This window comes from Frieseomelitta varia, unplaced genomic scaffold, assembly GCF_011392965.1.
Source record: "Frieseomelitta varia isolate USP_RPSP 00005682 unplaced genomic scaffold, Fvar_1.2 scaffold_514, whole genome shotgun sequence".
NCBI classification, from domain to species: domain Eukaryota; kingdom Metazoa; phylum Arthropoda; class Insecta; order Hymenoptera; family Apidae; genus Frieseomelitta; species Frieseomelitta varia.
The window spans coordinates 431,180-451,733 of NW_025110273.1; the positions used below are offsets into that span (position 1 = coordinate 431,180).

The following is a 20,554-nucleotide window of genomic DNA, read 5'->3' on the forward strand; positions in this document are numbered from 1 at the left end:
TCTTAATTTTATTTTAATTATTTAAAAGTGTTAAAAGTGAAATATAGTTATAGATTTTGCACGTATCCCAAAATGCATTGCAATAACTATAGAATCGTGGAATTGAACCACGACTTGCGCGGTGATTAATAAATTTTAATATTATATTTCAAATAAGAAAATTACCAGTTGCAGATAGTATTAAAATTTATTTTGTTTTCTGTTGCTCTTACTTATTAATGTTTATAAATTTATAAATTGTTATTTCAACTTACATAAAAATGCATTATGGGTGAACATGGAACGATGGAAATTAACCATTAATTTTTGGATATATAATAAATATATTTATTATATTTTAATAAATATATAATAAAATTCAGTCTAAATTTAAAATTGTTTAATTATTACGTACCTGTACCCTGTATAATCCTAGTCTATCTCCTTACTATAAAATATTGTAATGAAGTAGCGAAAATGGAATTTATTTTGAATTGAAATTGGTACTCGGTTATTTTGAAATTGATTTACGACGATACAGGCGAATTTCGATGATGATAAATTATCAAAGTACGCAATTGCAACAAATTAATTGTTAATGTAGCCGTTAAACACTAGGATTTCTTAAGTAGAACTCAAAATGAATATAATTTTCAAACGTTTATTAACGATTTTTTGAAATTGGCGCGCTGTTGTTCGAGTTAATTCGACAAAATTCGGAATGGTAGAACAGCAAGAGGAATGGATAGACAGGTCGTGTTCGAGGAACAACGGAACAGGACCATTCAGTACGTCGCGGAAGAATGCGTAGCCATTGTTGGTGCTGCGATCGTTAGTTTGTAGATCCGAGATCGTCATGGGCACGGAAACCCATCCGATTGTACGAGACTCGAGGAAAATGTCGGTGGAGCCCAGTACGAGGCACTGATACGATATTAGTACGAGAGATCAACGTCTGCATTCGTAAGTGTGGAACTAGTTGATCGGGCCGCGTCCGCGTTCGTCGTGTATGCGAACCGAGCGCTCGCGCTCGCACGAGTGAGAGTGAGTGAGTGATACGGTGGGGCACATTCGGCGACGGCCATAACACCGATCAACCAAACTAGCAAGCAGCGAGAAAGCGTAGTGCGAGTGTCCAAGACGTAGTGGTAGTGTTTTTCGATAGAATTCCTGTGAAAAGTGGACTTCTATTGATCAGGTAAGTGATTGCAAGTAATTCTGAAGTTTCTGGCTCCGTTGATGATAAGTATAGCGCGTGGTGTGTGTCGTGGTGGTGCGTAAGTGGCGGCTGTAGCGGCGGGCCCTTGAGAGCTTTCTTTCTTGAGCGGCCATACCGCCATGTTGAAACCTACGCCAAATCGAGTGACCAAAAAGGCGCCTCGGCTATTTCGCGCGCGCCACAACTCTCCAGTGTGAGAAACATTGCGATTTCTGCGCCAGTCGAGCGCTCGGCTAGATTCTCACACGGCGGCTTGCTCGTGTTTGTTGTGCGTCGGCTGGGTGCATCGGCTGGGCGCGGGTCTGCTACCCTTCCCCTCGACATCCTCTCCTACTTGTCCTCCTCCTCTTTCCACTCCTGCATCTACCGCGTTTATTTTTCTGCCATCGTCTCTCGCGGTTCTTACCTATCTCCTTTCTTACTTTTAACAACTTTCAACCACCAAGTACTTTGTTCGACCCGCGAATTCTCTTATCTCTGCCCTTGATACTGTACGAATAGAACGTCTTCGCGGCATGGATTGTTCTGGCAATGTTCCTCTTCGCCACGGCAGAAGCTCTTGCTTCCCATGGTCGAGATCTTATGGTCGTTCACAACATCGTTTTTTTTCCTATGCATTGTCAATTTTGTATTTTAATAGTCAGCTCACTTTCTATACCAGTGTACCAGTTATTTGTGCTACTTTTATCAAACTTTCCATTTTGGCTTACACTGGTTTTGAACAATAGGGTATGCACGTTGACTCTTGTATACATTTGCAGATTATCACCATGTGTCAGAAGTATTACACTTTGGACACCATGTTCCTGATCGATTCACTCTCTTTCTTAAAATTTTTGCATTATATGTGTTATTTACATACATCTTCTTGATATTTTTTTGTAACTTCATTATATGAAACTTTGTTCTTTTGTCAATTCATTTACACTTTACATTTATTACAAAGAATTATGATAATAGATAGAAGGTTGTAAATTATCATACTATCTATATGTATGATATATATTTATAATGAGATACATAAGAGCAGATTTACAGCACAATTTAATCACATTTTTTAAGTCATGTTTTTACTGTTCTTTATGATTAATGCAAGGAGATAATTCTTTTTTTGTACTCAAAGAACTTTTATAAGTATCTGGATATTAATAAGCATTGTTCACTTTGATACATGCATTCTGTCTTATTGCTGTTTCATAAATTGTAGTTTTCAGTTACAAAAATAAGTTTGTAATAACTTCATAGTTAGGAAAGGTTTAAAAGAGCAATTTGAACGTGTTTTGTTATAGCGACTGATAGATATTGTTAGTTTATGCATAATAAAATGAAGGAGAGATTACAAATCAAGCATGTATCTCATACATACAGTTTTGCATGATATGTTAAATAATTCATAGCAATGTGTATATATACGTACATATACACAGATAACTTGAAAATAAATCAATGTTTAACTTGCTCTAAAGCGATAAAACAATTTGGGGTTGTTACAATACGGGGTCCTGTTGTTATGTTATCCAGATGTTGCTAATGTCGCGAGTCTTGGCTGGAGGTACGGAGTCTCACAGCAGTGTACAGGGCTGACATTCAAAGTACTACCATTTGGTAGGCTTGAGTAGTGTTATGCCTCCACGGCACCAATCTCCCTGGTTGCAGCGCAATCATCTTGGCAAGCAATTAGTAAGCTACCATGCTCAATTCAGAATATATCCTTGCCATCTCAATTGTTGATGAAGCCTCATAGCCTCAAGCATCAACGAAAGGCAGTTACCTGCTGCATAACATTTATGTACAGTATATGTCGGAAAGGTAGGTGAAGCTCATTACCGTGGACTTGATGAGCCTTATATTATAAAATACATCTAATTATTTTGTGAAATGCGAAGTATGATTGTATCAGTTGGAGTTTGACATCTCTCGTATAGTGAATTCTGTAATTTCGAGAGAAGGCAATAAAAGTGGTTATTGAAAAATATTGGAAACTGTGGTATTTCGTGACTTTATGTTACAATGAATAAGTAAAATAGGTTATATGCAAATGAGTTTTAAAGATCATGATATTATAAACCCACAATGCGATATAAAATTTAATATTGAATATTTTAATTCATTTTTTAAATCCTTGTTTTTAAAACTTATTTACACATTTGTATTTTTCTGTTGCAGAAACGAAGCCAAGATGCAGCAGGTGGACACTATCTCTCAAAATAATTCGGTAAGTTATAGATTAATTTTATGAGATATTAATTTAAAATGCAGCTTGCTTATTAATTTACTAATGCTATATATAAAAGCCGTCTTTAATTATACATATTTCCTTTGTGACGTTAATATAGTCAACACATTGTGTTAAACAGCATACGGAGATTTGTTGTGTCCTTTATTTTAAATTTTACTTGCTTTATTTTAGAAAGTAGGAAAGATTTTCTTTCGTGATACTCGGTATCAATTATATTGATTTTATTTCTTTCTCTTTTTTATTTTTTTAATATCGTAAATATCTTATATAGATTTGATTAGTATTTATATAAAATTTGTGTAATTCTTAATTTAAAGTTATTAAATAGAAATATAATTGATATTAAAATTTTAAGCTCACTATGCTTTTTAAATTAGATATTTAGTTTTGTAACCATCCTCCTAATGCTGTAAATTATGTCTGCTATCTATTTTACACTCTTCAAAATAAAATAAAATTTAAAATATTGCGTATGCCTTACTCCTGGTATCATGCTGAGCATAATATTTTTTTTTATGTAATGAAATTGAGCGTTGTTTGATTGAATGGTATGTATGAATTACAGTTAGATGTGGAGGAGCGAGAAAGGCTGTGTAATATACCCAAGGTGAGATTCCTTGTTGACTGTTGTTTCAACTAGGATATGTATGATCAAAATATGAAATGGCAGCTCCAAATATGTATTATGAGCAGTTTATGATTTTGCTTCTATATTTTTATATACAAACAAAGAAAGAAATGTTAAAATAAAAAGAAGAATATAAAAAGATTATAATTATACATAAACTAATAAATATTTCTTGTGAAATATTTATGAAGCAAGATACTGTTTGCTCAATATATTTTAATTTTATTTTTTTTTAAGTTTTTGAAGCTTGCAAGTCATTTCGTACAAAATACAAATTATATACTCTAAATAGAGTATTTTAATAGTAAAAAAACTTTATTTTTGTTTTATTTTGCTTTATTTAATCTTGCTTTATCTTTGTTTCCTTTTATGTTCTTTTTCTTTATTATGTTTCAATTGCATGATTGTATGAAATGACTTAGAGTTGCCATTATGTTTGAGTTGGAAATATTTTTGTAACATACATATATTTTTATTCAATACTCAATTAGACTTCTATTAAAAAAAATTCTAAATTGCTTGCCTGTGGTTATGGAATTTAAATATTTAGCAGCCTAATTCGCTCATTGCACGAATGGGTTTATCTATTTTTATGATGCATGATTATTATTTATAAATTTGTGTATTATAATAAAGTTCTATGAAATACATCAATTAAATCATTCAATTTTGTTGTTATTAAAAATATTTATCAATAGAACTTTGAAGAACTATTTTGCTAAAAAAAACAATAACCTGTAGTCTTATTTATAAAGAAAAAGATTTTATAAAACCAATAGAATATCAAAGCATGAGTATAATAACATTATTTATGATTTTAATTATTAAACATTAATTTCATTTAAAGGAGAGGTAGTGATCTCAGTTTGTGCTTTGCAGAAGAATTTTATTTTCATTCATAAACTTAATAGTATATAACAACAGTAGTTATAGAACTAACAAATGAAATAAAGTTACACTGATAACGAATATATAAGTATAAACTGGATAATGCAGACGAGTGCACCTGGTAAGACATCAACTACGCCAGCAACTCCTGTGAAGGAGCCACCACCACGTGATGAACCAATCGTGGAACCCGTGAATGGTGTAGTCCAACCACCTGTTGTGCCTCCACCTAATCGCCCAGGGCGTGTTACTAATCAACTACAATTTCTTCAAAAAGGTGTACTCAAGCCAGTATGGAAGCATCAATTTGCGTGGCCTTTTCAGCAACCTGTAGATGCCAAAAAACTAAATTTACCAGTATGTAGATATGTTATGTTTATTTTTTTGGTGTATTCATTTTATTATCTACATGTTGACAATATTATAGAAATATTAGGAAATATAAAAATATTATCAATCAATTAAATAATTATAAATTTAATAGGATTACCACAAAATTATAAAGCAACCAATGGATCTGGGCACAATCAAGAAACGATTAGAAAATACATATTACTGGAGTGGAAAAGAATGCATTCAAGATTTCAATACGATGTTTACCAATTGTTATGTTTACAACAAACCTGGAGAAGATGTTGTGGTTATGGCACAAGCTCTCGAAAAATTATTTCTCACAAAGGTAGTTCTTTAAAATATTGATAGTGATTAGAAAAATATATATTATAATGATAATTCATAATATAATTCAAAATAAATTTCAACGAAACTAGGTTGCACAAATGCCAAAGGAAGAGGTGGAATTAGAACCTCCTGTTCCAAAGGGACCTAAAGGTAAAAAAGCTGGTAGAGTTGGAGCACCAGTAGGTGGTGTAGCAGGAGGTGCAGGAGGCACAGGTCGAGGACGACCTTCTTCTGGTGCAGCTGCAGTTACTTCCAGTGTACCAAATAGTTTAACACCTTCAGCTACATCGGCTGGAACAACAGGTGTAATTCCTATGCCTCCTCTTGGCACTCAAGCACCTGCTTCTGTACCTGGGAGCACTAATACAACTACTATTGCTCCTCCATCGAGCATGGGAGTTACTCCTATGGCTACACATAATTCTTTGCCTCAACAAGTGGTCCCTCCAACTAGTGGTTACCATGCACAACCAGCAATGGATCCACAAGCAGCTTCTGCTGTGCCCCCTCCTCCACAAGTTCCCACGGCACCAACGGTCATGCCTCCATCCCAACCAGCGAAGCTTAAAAAAGGAGTGAAGAGAAAAGCTGATACTACAACTCCTACTGCGAATTCTTTTGAACCTTTATATAAAATGGATCCTAAAAATGCCAAAATACCCACAAGGCGAGAGTCTGGCAGACAAATAAAGAAGGTAAAAATTATATTTTGTCTATTTAGTAAGTGTAATTAAGATTTCTCTAAAATGTTAAAATGTTATTAATTATTGTTAAAATGCTTGTTTTCGTCGATACGTTAAAATGTTAATTATTGTTAAAATCCGTGTTTTTGTACAATCTTCATGTTGAACATGCAACCTATTCATCATTTAATCACACGTACCTGAAAAAATTATCTGATCAGAAAAGCTGACACAGCATAAATCTTAGTCTCTAAAAAAGTGTATTTAAACTTTTTTTTATCGTTTTGTATATGCGATAAAATTTTAACAAAAAAAAGTTTATTACTTTGGTAAAAGTTCATCATCTATGTAAATTTTTAATAATCATCAAACAAGCTAAGGTATATTCAACTATATTTTTGCTCCTCGTATGTTATAATCATATATCATCCATTAACAAAAAGTTCATAACATGGCTGTTTCAGCCAACGAGGCAAGCAGAAGACGGCTTAGTGCCATTCCACCAGGCCAACATGCCCCTCATCGGGGCAATGGCCCAACAGGTACATTTATTACTACTCCTTCATGCTCCTTCCTTTCATTTGTGTTGTCTTATCATTTCATGTTAAGTATATAAAAGAAAGCAAAATAATATACAAATTTTGTCTGCATTTTTTTTTTATTCATATATTTTGTTTATTTTTCAATTTAGGTCGCAGTGTAAACTAAAAATACTTTCATGAGTTGATAATTTTTTCTTGCAGTCTACAATATTTAAAAATGTAATTTCTTAATTTTTTTATACTTAGGTATATTTACTATATTATACTGTATCTTTTTCAGCCTCAACATACTACTGGAAAGTCGAAAGAAAAACTTTCAGAAGCTTTGAAATCTTGTAATGAGATTTTGAAAGAATTATTCTCAAAAAAGCATTCGGTAATTAATTGGCTATTATATATTTGACAAATACATATTAAGCCAATTTTTCAATTTATAATGTATATTTTTATCTTGTATAGGGATATGCATGGCCCTTTTACAAACCAGTTGATGCAGAACTCTTAGGTCTTCACGATTATCACGATATTATCAAGAAACCAATGGATCTTGGTACTGTAAAGGTAATGTTCTTTAATTTATTTTGATTAGATTTTGCATTGTATTGCTTTAAAAAGCTATTATTAGATTGATACGATTTATTATTTGATTGATACGATTATTCTTTTGCAGACAAAAATGGACAATCGTGAATATAAAACAGCACAAGAGTTTGCTAGTGATGTTCGACTTATATTTACTAATTGTTATAAATATAATCCTCCTGACCATGACGTTGTTGCAATGGCTAGGAAACTTCAAGATGTATTCGAAATGAGGTTCGTTTTTACGAATGTCGATGCTAAAATTTATTTATTCTCTTTATCTTACTTGACAAAATAAGATTTTTGATGAATTAGATATGCGAAAATCCCGGATGAACCTATGGGAAGTATGATTGGCATGAAAGGTAGCAGTAGTAGTGCCACTAGTTCCGGATCTGAAAGTTCTTCTGAGAGTGACGATTCTGATGAAGAACGTACTCAAAAATTAGTTGCTTTACAGCAGGAGGTATGTATAAATATATATATATATATATATATATATATATATATATATATATATAATATATTTTTTTATTTTTGATACTGATGCAATTCTTTTTATAAATGTATCAAAAATGAACTTGATTTATAGCTGAAAGCCATGCAAGAACAAATGAGGAAATTAGTGGAAGAAAGTGGTAAGAAAAAAAGTAAAAAAAAGAAACCAGATAAGTCAAAGTCAAGGCCAATGAGCAATAAAAGTAGTAGCCTAGTTGCCAGTCATACTGGTGCCATGAAAGAACTAATGAAACCAAGTGGTGGAATCCCAAGTGTCTCTGATAGTGTTGGTGCTAGTATAGCAAGTGTTGCAATGGGAGCAGGTGATTTAAAAATGCCTGGTGGTATGGGTGGTGATCTTCATCATCCTGCAATAGCAGTAGGACCTAACAAAACTCACGCAGCAGGAAGTATGAGTCATCATCTGCCAACGGCGGCAAATGCTAAGCCAAAGGGAAAAGGAAGAGGACCTGGGAAAGCTGCAACAGCGAATACTGCAAATAAAAGGCCAAAAGCAAATAGTAGATCAGCTGGAACTAAAAAGAAAAATGCCAGTAGTCAACCACCACCAATTACATTTGACTCAGAAGACGAAGATAACGCTAAACCAATGTCTTATGACGAAAAAAGACAACTTAGTTTGGATATTAATAAATTACCTGGTAAGTAATAATTGTTAGTGATATGAAATATAAAAATTTATTTTGGACATAAAAAATTTTTGTCACTATATCGTTTATCTTTCTATTGTAGGAGATAAATTAGGACGTGTTGTGCACATAATACAATCTCGAGAACCTTCATTGAGGGACTCCAATCCAGATGAAATTGAAATTGATTTTGAAACGTTAAAACCATCTACATTGAGGGAATTAGAGAGCTATGTTGCTTCGTGTCTTAGAAAGAAGCCACGTAAGCTTCATTTTTGGTTCTATTATAGCTTTATAATTAGATCACTATCTATTTTATCTTTTCCAATAAGTTTGAAATAAAAAATATTTCTATATTTGAATAAATAAGCTAAAGAAATATATAAGATAAATACATAATCGTAATATTTATGATTATTGATCATAAATGTTATTACAAAATTTAATTTATATTTTTTTGTAATTACTATTTCAGAATTATTATAAGTAATTATCATAATTTGTTTAAATATATTTATTATTTTAGTATTATATTTTTGTTCAATAAATAATATATATTTATATATGTTTTTAACATATTCGATATTTTTGTATTCTTCACAGATAAAAAAGTGAGTGGTAAATCTAAGGATGAACAAATGGCAGAGAAAAAGCAGGAGTTAGAGAAAAGACTACAGGATGTTACAGGGCAATTAGGCAATGTTAAGAAAGCTCCTAAAAAAGGTTAATACTTTGATTATATATATTATATAACTTCTACTTTTGTCAATACAAATCGATATTGAAATTTAAGGTAATTACAATTTTCTAAAATTATTCTAATATTTGTTTGACAGAAGACAGTAGTAAATCAGTCGACGTAGTTGGAACTGGAGGAGCTAGTGGGCCTTCGCGATTGTCAGCATCAAGCAGTAGTAGCAGTGATAGTGATTCCAGCAGTAGTTCACTTTCTTCGAGTTCCAGTGATTCAAGCGACAGTGAAGCAGGTTAGATATCAACCTCATGTAACTGTTGCTATTATTAGACCCTTACTTGGGAACAATAAACTACTTGAAAAATAGTTTTCATGAAAATATCAACTAATTTTTCTGTGAGATTTAAAATTATGGGGTTATTTGCGACTGTTCATTTAGAAAATAAACATTTTTAGTCAAAATTTTTCATAATATTCATTATTTAGTAACTTTTTCATAGAGCACAGGTTTCTATTCACGTCTATGCCCGGAAATATTATAAAGACAATATACCTGCGAATCTTCAATAAACACGCAACATTAAACATTTTCATTTTCTTAATATTTTATGGAATATCTATAGTTTCTGTACAGAAAATTTTATAAATTTTATTTATAATTTTTGAAGTGTCCGAAAGTTTATAAAAAAACTTTAGAAAAAGTTCATCATTTTAAATGATACATAAAAATCATAGACGTGAATCTTTCCTAGTTATTTCAAATAAAGTTATTCACCATTTCATGTGAGTATTTGCTACATATTAATAAAAGATACAATCATTTCTTTTTTTTTTTTTTTCTTTCTTTGATGTTATTTTCATTGCATAGAGAGAATGCTACTGTTTATGCATGTTTTCTTTTATGTTTCAGTCGTTATAAGTTATTGTTATTTTCATTTTATTTTATTTTTTTTCTATATCAATGATTTTTTAAAAATATCTTTCTTAAGTAACTGTATCTGAAAAAAATTTGCATGTATTTTATATAAAAATACGTTGTTAAGTAAAAAGTACCGTATTAATAATTATATAGTATTAATTTTTAATGTATTAACCATTAATTTTAAAAAAAAAAGATAAAAGGACACTTAAGAAATGTAAATAATGGGATTAATATCTCTTATTACAAAAAAATGAAAATAGCATTTAATGCTTCATGATTTGGTGATGACTTAGAATTTAAAGATTGACTTAAGCTCTGTGCCTAAATAATTTTGTATTGGCAACCAAACAATCGAATACATTGGTGCAACGTTATTGATGCAATATATGCAATGGTGATAAAAATTTTTTAAATGGGGATTTGACTGCACAAATGCATCGCAAATATCTTCTTAAGCTGCTAAATCTTGCTTATTAATTGTATTTATTAGGACGGCGTTATTCGTGTAGCTTAAGTGCTGCGTTATATTAATGCAAGTACGAATGTCGTGTCAAGTTTCATCGCAAAAGTTTAAATATACCTACTGTTATTGTGAAATTAACAGTGAAGACATGACTATAGATTTATTTATATTTCTGTATAGTTTTTTGAAACAAATATATCACTAAAAGAGTGTCTTTAAACATTAAATTTGAAACTTGACACAGTTAAAAAATTTTTATTTAATTTACAAGACAATATGCAATGGTAAGAAAAAAAAAGGTGAGCTAGTGGAGTGCAGACTGTGTTTAGAGGATACCATATGCCATGCCAGCTTGTTTCACAAATTATATTATTGATTAAGGATGATTACTTATATTTTCTCTTGCCCTGTCGGTGTTGACAATACATTCTGTTGCTCGAAAGTCAAGTATAGTTTGCTATTCAAGGTGACTGAATTTTTCACTGCAGTCTCATGTTTAAACATGTAAGGATGCATGTATTTTAAAACTGATCAGATATTTGGAACGGTAAGGTTGTGCGGTTAGAATGTAAGAAAATTGTGTAAAATGTATAGAGAGAACAATAATTTATAGCAGGGACTGTAGTGTTAAATATTAGTACCTTGGAGTATACATTGTAGCTTCTCCTGACAATTATATTGCCCTACGTAACCCAAGCAACATCATGCAATATATTAACTCTTGCAAATTTAATATTTATTTACATTAATTGATAAGCAGAGCATTACTTGTATCACTGTGTTTTTTAAATCATTAAGTTTGTTTCCTCGCATTGATTCATTCATGTCGTATCATTTCTCAGAAGATAGTACAATGACACTTGAGAAGCGTCATTATTACATTAAGTGTAAATATGCACTTATCTGAGTGACGTGACAACTGTGTTTAGGTTTCTGAACACCATATTTGTTTCTACAGTTTAGATTGTGTGAACTTAATAATCACTATTTAAGAAAAACAAATTAGGCAACAATATTATGATACACACGGGAAACAAATGCAGACAATGTGTATTGGTGGCTGGATTTGCCACTGGAAGGTTACTATAATCCACAGCTTTCGCGTCAAGTAGTGACTTTAATTAGATACACTCTCGTGTTAATAATGTCTCCGCAAAGAAATTCAGAGTTTACATATTTCTTAAAAAGCACTTACTTAATGTTATTTCATATAACTATTTCCATTTTTTAATTACTCTTATTTTGACAAAGCCAAAGAAGTGCTTCCTTTAAAAGTCAATTACTCTAAGATTTATCACCTCATGAATATGCTTTGGTATAATAATACACTATATAATTTAGATGAAATTACGAAATTAAAACCTTAATTCTTCCTTCAGCTACATGGATTCAAGTGAAAAACTAGTTACAAAACAAATGTAAAGTGTGCGGAGAAAGTGATATGTGATACAATCAATAATTTATTTTTTCTATGATTAATGACTTTGAGCATACAAGGTTTATGTTAACATATCAGAAAACGGCAAGGGGAGTGTACAAACTAATAACACAGATAGAAAAATGTAGATATACTGTTTTTAATGAATAGAGGGAACTGAAGACCAATTGTAGAATTAGGAATGAGAACAGTTTGAAGAAATGGTTTTACAGTACAAACAAGGCATCCTAGCCTCCAAACACATTGTTTGCACTCCGCTAAGCTTTGCGTCGTTTCATTGTTCTATTTACCACTAGTTCTTCATCGATAGCCATTGTCAGTTTTTCATTTCTGAAGTTACTCGAATTAAAATTTAGTACACTTTCGTTTGATTAGATCAATATCGTTATTATATCAGATAATAATTATTAATTACATAGATTGGTGTGGTTTTACATACCTTGATGAAACAATACTTACTCTTGTCAAAAATGAATTTGATTTTGTCTAAACAATACATTTCTTGAATATGTGTAATACATATAACTGGTTTAGAATATTCTTGCTGTAAAACAGTCACAAATAATATTAATTTTAACCCGTCCTATTAAAACGTTTTTAGAAAACTTTTTATACAAGTTCAAATGAAGTTAATTTTAGTCATATTTTGTTTTTATAATTTTATGTATAAATGTCTGCTCCCTGATAGCGTTTTTTGTTGAAATATCATGTAAATTTAGTTCTTATATATAGTAAAGTATACACATAAGAAGTTATGGACGTAATTGATATAAGATTCGAAGGTGCTTTCGAAAGCACTTCATGCTTGAAAATATTGCATAAAATAAACATTAATTTTAAAAAAAGAGTGATCAAATTTGCACTTAGTACAATTTAATGTTATCATTAATCATACAGTCAGCAGCGTACTTACTGTTCCAGCAAGAAAAAAAAAAAAAAGAAAAAAAGAAAGAAAAAGAAAATAAAGTAGAGAAATCAGTTATTAATTATTATTAGTTTTGTGAAAAGAAACTACAATTGGTGAAGAAACTGTTGATTTCTAAGAAAATTATAAATTATAAATATTAAAATAGATACAAAAATGTTGATCAAGATAGTGTTCTACTATTTACGTTTCTCAAAATATTGAAAGTAATTAGAAAAATTACAAATAATTAGTTAGACTATGTGAAATCAAATTAATAATGGCGTGTGCTGAATTAGATAGAAACTACGCATCTATTACAATACAATCACCATTAGCTTGTAACACGAGATATAGGGCATTTTATAATAATACTGATATTGCCTTCCAAAATTTTTGTAGCATTTATTATTCCACATGAAAGCACGCGTCAAAATTTTTTCGCATCTTTAGCCAGACTGGAACGTCATTCTTCCTTCGAGATCGTTATACGCAAAAGCAGATTTAAGGAACTTGTTATTTTATTGAAGTTTGAGATATATCTTTAATTTAAAATCACTAATTATTCTTGCTCTCAACAATCACACGTACGTTCCATCTGTTTTGTGCGTATTACGTGTTGAATAGCAACAGTAACACAATTATACGCGTTTTGTACATAGTAAAAACTAATATATCATAAAACATTAATAATAGTTGTAAGTTAAAAGGAGAAAAAGGCAGACAGGAGACTTTTTTAAATGCATACACAAAGGTAGCAGATGAATGAAGTAAAAAAAGATAAAAATACACTGATTCTTCACAATCGTGCAGGGTCGGGGTTGGCTCATTTGGTGGTCCAGTTAACTATATTATATAAATTAAGATATGCTGGAACTTCTACTCGATGTTTTTTCACTCTTTGTTATTTCCCCTTGCAATTGTTTTATCTTGTATTTATACATTCTATAAATTGTAATTTACTGTCGACCATTCCATAGACAAAATGTGACTTGTCTACGAGCATGAATCAGAGTAAATATAGTATTAGAATTGTTGCTTGTAAACCGACATACAAACATCGAGCAGGAGTATCTTGCCACCGATCTCAATATTGTGCTAACTGCGACTTGAAATTACATTTGAAACTGCTTGTATGAGTGTGACACTCTTGTAACATTCATGTTTAAGTTGAATCCATATTGTACTATTTACGGCACTATTATTTGCATTAATTCTATTACATTACATTAATTATATTATATTACAATACACTGTACCAGAATTAAAGAAAACACAAGGCAATTTGATGATTTTTGTAGTCAGCATTTTGTAATCATCATTTTCGTCACTGTCATTATTATTGTAACAATCATTATTATATTATTTTATTATTATTATTATTATTATTATTATTATTATTATTATTATTATTATTATTATTATTAATATTATTATTATTATTAATATTATTATTATTATTATTATTATTATCATCATCATCATCGTGAAAACTGCGTGCTTTCTCATACATATATATGATGTTATATATGTATGGCAATTTCGCTGCACGTGAGCGTGTATGTATATATATGTGCGCGCGCGTGATATGTATGTATGTATGTATTTATGATGTGTATACATATATATACACATATATATATATATATATATATAAATATAAATATATGTATATGTATATATACGTACATATATACATATGTGTGGTGCATCTGTGTGAGCGTGTGTGTGTATATATATATATATACATATATATCTATGTATATACATATGTATATACACACATACACGCAATTATTCATAAATGAATTGAATACAACTAACTTTACGTAGAATGAGAAAGAAATGAATTGTTCTGCGCATTAAAAATTTTTTAATATAAAAATCATTAAAAGGAGAAAGTGTCCACAAAAAAATCATACAATTGAGATATTTAAATTAACATTGTTGTACACAGTGATACAATTATAATATAAGCATATGAATAAAATCTATTAGAAAATATGTGCTGGAGGTCTTTTAATTTTGTTTCTAACGTATGTAACATTTGTTTGGCATCTCTCTTTTTGAACTCTGAAAACAAGGCATTCATAATTGGTATCCTCTGCACACTGCATTTCACTATGTCTTCATCAATCTGTCTCTTGTAATGAGAAAATGGTTGATTGCACGTATTCACCATTAGATGCATGTTACATTGAATTGCAGGGAATTCTTCCAATCGTCCTCCAAGAAAGAAAGCAAAGAAGAATACACCAAGTACAGGACCACCTCCAACAACAACTACGGTCACATCGGTAAGATGATATCTTGTAGGAACCAACAAGTCGCAATGTTTGTTGATTAATCGTTAACTTGTTTCGCGTTTCTTTTTATCATTTACATAACGAATATTGTAATTGATTCACAATTTTGCATAGTATATTCATCTTATTCATATACGTACTTCTTATAAATGATATTGTTTACCATTTATATTTAAAAACTGCAAATCTCCTGGCGTACATAATAAAATGTTTTATGCACGATATATTAAATAACAGTGCACTCTTTAGGCACCTACATTGAATCATACTGGAGGTCTTTTAATGAACAGTCAACCCCCAACAAATTCTACGGGACCAATAACAAAACCAGCTGTAACGCAATCTAGCAATGTTTCTTCAGAACAAGGTGTGTTATATAAAATATTTGAATTATTTAAATTAATAAAATCAATGTTATTTTTTCAAAATAAAAAAATATTTACGTATATATTCAAGTGACTATATTTACAGATTGGACAATTTTGAAGGAACTACTAGACGTTATTTCATGAAATAATATATTTATTTTTTTATTTTTTTATTTTATATTATTGCGACGTATAGAAACGCATATCATCAAAAGCACGTCGCATGTGCGCCATGAAAATATGTAAATTTTGCATTGTGTATAATTATTAACTTTACTATTTACATTGCGTACATATATCATTATCTACTATTAACTTTATATTTAATAATTTTAATAGGTGGCAATAGCCAACAGTCTGTGGCAGTAGCAGCTGTTACAGCTGGTCAAGGAATGCCTGTAGCAAGTCACACATCTATGCCAGCGCAACCACCGCGATCTACAGCTATGGCTACGGCTGCTCCTGTAAAAAAACCTACACCACCACCACCGACTACATCCAATCCACCTACTCCATCCGTGTCTGTACCAACTCCACCACCAAGTGTTACGCCTACGAATACGAATTCTATAGTAGCCTCACCGGTTGTGCCTCAGCCACCACAGCCACCCACATCCGTCAGTTCCTTCCCAAATGCAAACACACCTGTACCTACAGACGGAGCAACCTTAACTCAGCAATCAGATCTTTTGCAACCGTATAATACTCTAGGTACATGTTTTATTGTACTATATGCAGCAGTTCCCGCTTAACTGCGACGTCATTTTACCGACTAGTTGTTATTCTATACTTCATCAATATATGGACTGTTTCTATTAGTATACTAAATTTCTTTCTTTGTTGTTCGCATTTAGTACGTTTAACTTTATGAGCACGATATCAAAAATAATATCTACACAGATAGCTACTGAGATCAACTGCAGCTAGGTGGGCACTGTTGTAATTAATGAAAGTTACGCTTTGTTTTATATTTATTTATTTAATTTTTTTTTTTAACGCAAAACGCATGTATGAATACGTTTTTCTAAAATCATTTTTTTTTATACAGCTCCTGTGCCTACTACGCAGACATCGTTGGAACAAACTATGTCATTAAAAAAAAAATCGCACATACCAATGATTCAAACACCACATACAACAAGTAATAATACCAATTTAAATTTACTGCCTGATGTGAAAACACCAGTAAATATGATGCCTGCAAGTATGACGTCTAATTTAAATTTGGGAAATATAACAATGGCCAATCTTAATATGAATTTACCACAAGGATTGGCCACGCATATGTCAATGCACAATCAACTGGAGAACATGATAAACACAACTTCACCACTGACGAATATACAAAATTCCCATAGTGCTACAATGTCACAACAGCATTCCAATGGATTTTCTAATATTAAGCGTGAAAATTCTCCACCTAATATGTTGAATAATAATGGTATACCTGGTCTCAATATGGGGATGAACATGGGCGGAATGGGTTCAATTTTTGATCCTATGCCCATTGCTTCTATGCCAATGCAAATATCTCAAATGCCAATTAAGAAAGAAGAAAAGTCGGTATCAATTTCTCAGCCACAAATACCTCAGAAACCTATAGATGGTATGTATTATGATTAATTTGGATTTAAAGCATGCATCGTAGAGCATTATGTAACAAATTTCAATTTTCATCTTTAAATTTCATTCATTATGTTTGATATTGTTTCCGCTACTATTTTTTGTTCATTTCTAATTATTTGCAATTCATTATAATTATTTTTCATAGTTTCTATGCGATTGCTGTAATATTTATAAATATTTTCACTTTTCAAATAATGCTTTTCCATTTTTCTTCTTGCACAGCATGGCAAATCCTACATTTTTGAATATCGTAAATCAAATGTATCAGCTTTGTTGAAAAATTATTTAATCTACGCTACGTTTTTTCACTGTTCACATTTTAGATTGCTATATTAACTGCTTACTAATCAAATATATAATATTGTTGTTGCTCTAGCCGGAGCTCTTTTTGCAGAAATGAGTACAGGAATGCCACCAATGGGAAATCACTCGAGTTCTCAGCTCATGCCGGAGAAAAAAATGACACCTCCAGATTCGAAAAATCCTGTGTCAAATTTTGCCTCAGCTTTCAAAAATAAGGTAGGGGACCTTGTAGCATTTTGAAAAGAATTTTTAAACCAATCTATCATATACGAAATATTTGTCAAATTTCAATTTTTCTTTTATTCATTCTATGTGTTTAATTATAATCTACAGACTGTTGAACAAAATGTGAAAAATGCTTCGTCATGGTCATCTTTAGCGCAAGCATCAAGTCCGCAATCAGCAGCAGGAAGTAGCATGAAAAGTGCCGCACAAGATTCATTTCAAGCATTTAAAAAGCAAGCAAAAGAAAAACAAGATAGAGTTAGTAGTAACTTACTAATATTTATTTTGTAAATAATGTAATAATTTTATTTGAATGTATATATGATTATTTGATGTGAATGTTTGATATATGCTTACAATAATTATTACTGTTTTTCTACAGCAAAGAGCTTTGTTGGAACAACAAGAAATGCGTAGGCAACAAAAAGAACAAGCAGAACGAGAGCGGTTACGTCAAGAGAATGAAAGAAGAAGAGAACGAGAAGAAGAGGATGCGTTAGATAAAGTTAGGAAAACTGTTGGTGATCAACAAGGAAATGTGATGACTGCTACGTCAAGGGCAGAAGAGGTCAAAGCCATTGTCGATACAGATAGTAGTAGTCCAAGTCATTCATCCAGTCAAGATAAAGCTGCAGCTGAAAGGGAACGTCAAAGACTACGAGAACAAGAACGACGACGACGTGAAGCGGTAAGTTTTACTATAATTTTTTTTTTTTTTTTGCACAGGTGTTTTATGTCGATCTTTTCCCTCCGTCTACGATTATTGTAGGCAAATTTGCCAAGAATCGATATATTTATTATTTCAGATGGCTGGACAAATTGACATGAACATGCAAAGTGATTTGATGGCCGCATTCGAGGAATCGTTATAATGTTATTTGCTGCTCATTGTAAATTCACTAAAACTGGGCAGGACTTGGATGAATATGTGGCGCTGGACTATAGTACACAGAGGCGTATTAGTACATGCACCAATCAACCATAAATAATGAAATAGTAAACCAAGTAAGAGATTGGTGAAATACTAGAGAAAAATACAATAGTGGTGCGAGTTGGGACATTCCAACGGGAAACCCCTAACGTCATTGTCCAAGTGAATCGGACTATAAAGAGACAATTTAACAAATGACGCAAAACTTGTGTGTAGTCGACGGACACCTGAGTGTGACCTAATGTAATTAGATAAATACTTACATATACTTTGAAAATGCTACACTGACTATTGTGTTACATTTTTCCGGTTTTCATAAGTTTGTACTTTATGTAAATTTGAAAACAAAACAAAAAAATATTAAGTGATGATAAGTGAACGAAAGAAAGTGTATGAGAGAAAGAAAGAGAAGGAGAGAATGTATTGCGTGCGACTAACGAATGGATGAGTATGAAAGAGAATATAGAGGAGACTAAAGTTGTGTGTATATTTAGTTAAGTTTTATATTTTTCCACATTCAGTCATTAATCGTTGGTAGGATTACATAGACAATGTTTCTGCCAATAATACATATAATTAGCAATTACTAATAATTTTATTGCAAATTTATTTCTGGATTATAAATATATACTATTTGTAATCAACAACATAGATAGGCTTATTAAGTCAATAATATAGAAAAATATACCTAATGAAAATATACACACGATAAATTTAATCGGTATCGATCGTTACGATAGCCCAATCTATGTCGATTTCGATTGACTTGAAAGTCAAAGAGGGCCAATCGATTGGTTTGGAAAAAAAAAGAAAAAGAAATATTTGTAAATTCATGTTAGAAAAAAAGTTGTCAATTATTATGAATAATGGTAAAGTGATTATAGAATGGTGTAGTTTCGATCCTACCAACCTTTAGATCGGATTTCGTGTATGTACCTAATCTTTGGTCTTTGCGACTTTAGGATCGCAAAAATAGAAAGTGTAATGCGGTATCGATTCATCAAACGGAACATTATCTAGAATTATGTTTATTTGATGAAATGGGCTGTCAAAAGAATTTATTAAGAAAATGTTAGATCTTTCAAGCAAATTGTTGAAATACAATTATAAGGGATCGCATTTAGCATGAAGTAAATGATTAAAATTTTACAAAAAAAAGAAAAAAAAAACAAGTCGGCCTTGTATGTTGTACGTAATCTGCCAATAATACATAATACGTACACTTAATGCGTATTCTGAGTAAATCCTGAGTAAAAAAAAATTTAATCGGCAAAAAAAAAGTACAAAAATATTTCATTTAAAAATCGATTACTAATTAAAGTTTGAATTTTTTGAGTACCATTATTCAACAATTATTACAAAGGAATTCGTTTTTAAAGTATTTTTGAATTTGTAGAAATTATAATAATAATGACTGTAGTGGTACATAGACATTACATAATAACAGCAGTTGTTATGTAAGGTATATTATTATTATTATTATTATTATCATTAATATTAACTATTATTATTATTATTAATATTATTATTAATATTAAATTATTTCATTAAATGGAATTTATTTTTTTAAGAGCCTCTTCAAACCTGCAATGTCTTTCTCTTTATTCTAGCGAGACAAGTGAATTTTATTTAAAGTTAGAAAACTTTACTCTGGCATATAAGTCATTTATGAAAAAAAACACGCTTGATTTTATTTTCATGTAATTTGAATGAATTTACTGTTTACAAATACATGTTCCTTTTTACGTGATACTAGAACAAATACTTTGCAGCTGCGAACAATAC

At 31.1% G+C, this 20,554-nt stretch overlaps 1 protein-coding gene across 8 annotated transcripts; it reads left to right on the forward strand.

Annotated features, from left to right (window-relative positions):
• Positions 1-741: 741 nt before the first annotated feature.
• LOC122533265 (bromodomain-containing protein 2-like) lies at positions 742-19,655 on the forward strand. Of its 8 annotated transcripts, none has more exons than XM_043662820.1 (24): positions 742-1,177; positions 2,720-3,007; positions 3,365-3,413; positions 4,003-4,044; positions 5,062-5,310; positions 5,438-5,632; positions 5,724-6,329; positions 6,782-6,859; positions 7,140-7,235; positions 7,319-7,420; positions 7,530-7,675; positions 7,757-7,907; positions 8,034-8,601; positions 8,693-8,851; positions 9,193-9,312; positions 9,426-9,575; positions 15,219-15,307; positions 15,566-15,683; positions 16,024-16,395; positions 16,733-17,290; positions 17,687-17,829; positions 17,947-18,096; positions 18,221-18,526; positions 18,645-19,655. In XM_043662820.1, the coding sequence occupies exons 2-24, from the start codon at positions 2,997-2,999 to the stop codon at positions 18,708-18,710; spliced, it is 4,524 nt and encodes a 1,507-aa protein (XP_043518755.1). In that variant the 5' UTR covers positions 742-1,177; positions 2,720-2,996; the 3' UTR covers positions 18,711-19,655. The 8 variants fall into 8 exon arrangements, with proteins under 8 accessions (XP_043518755.1, XP_043518757.1, XP_043518758.1 ...); XM_043662822.1 differs by having other exon boundaries at positions 17,705-17,829; XM_043662823.1 differs by having other exon boundaries at positions 2,720-2,878.
• The last annotated feature ends 899 nt before the right edge of the window (positions 19,656-20,554 follow it).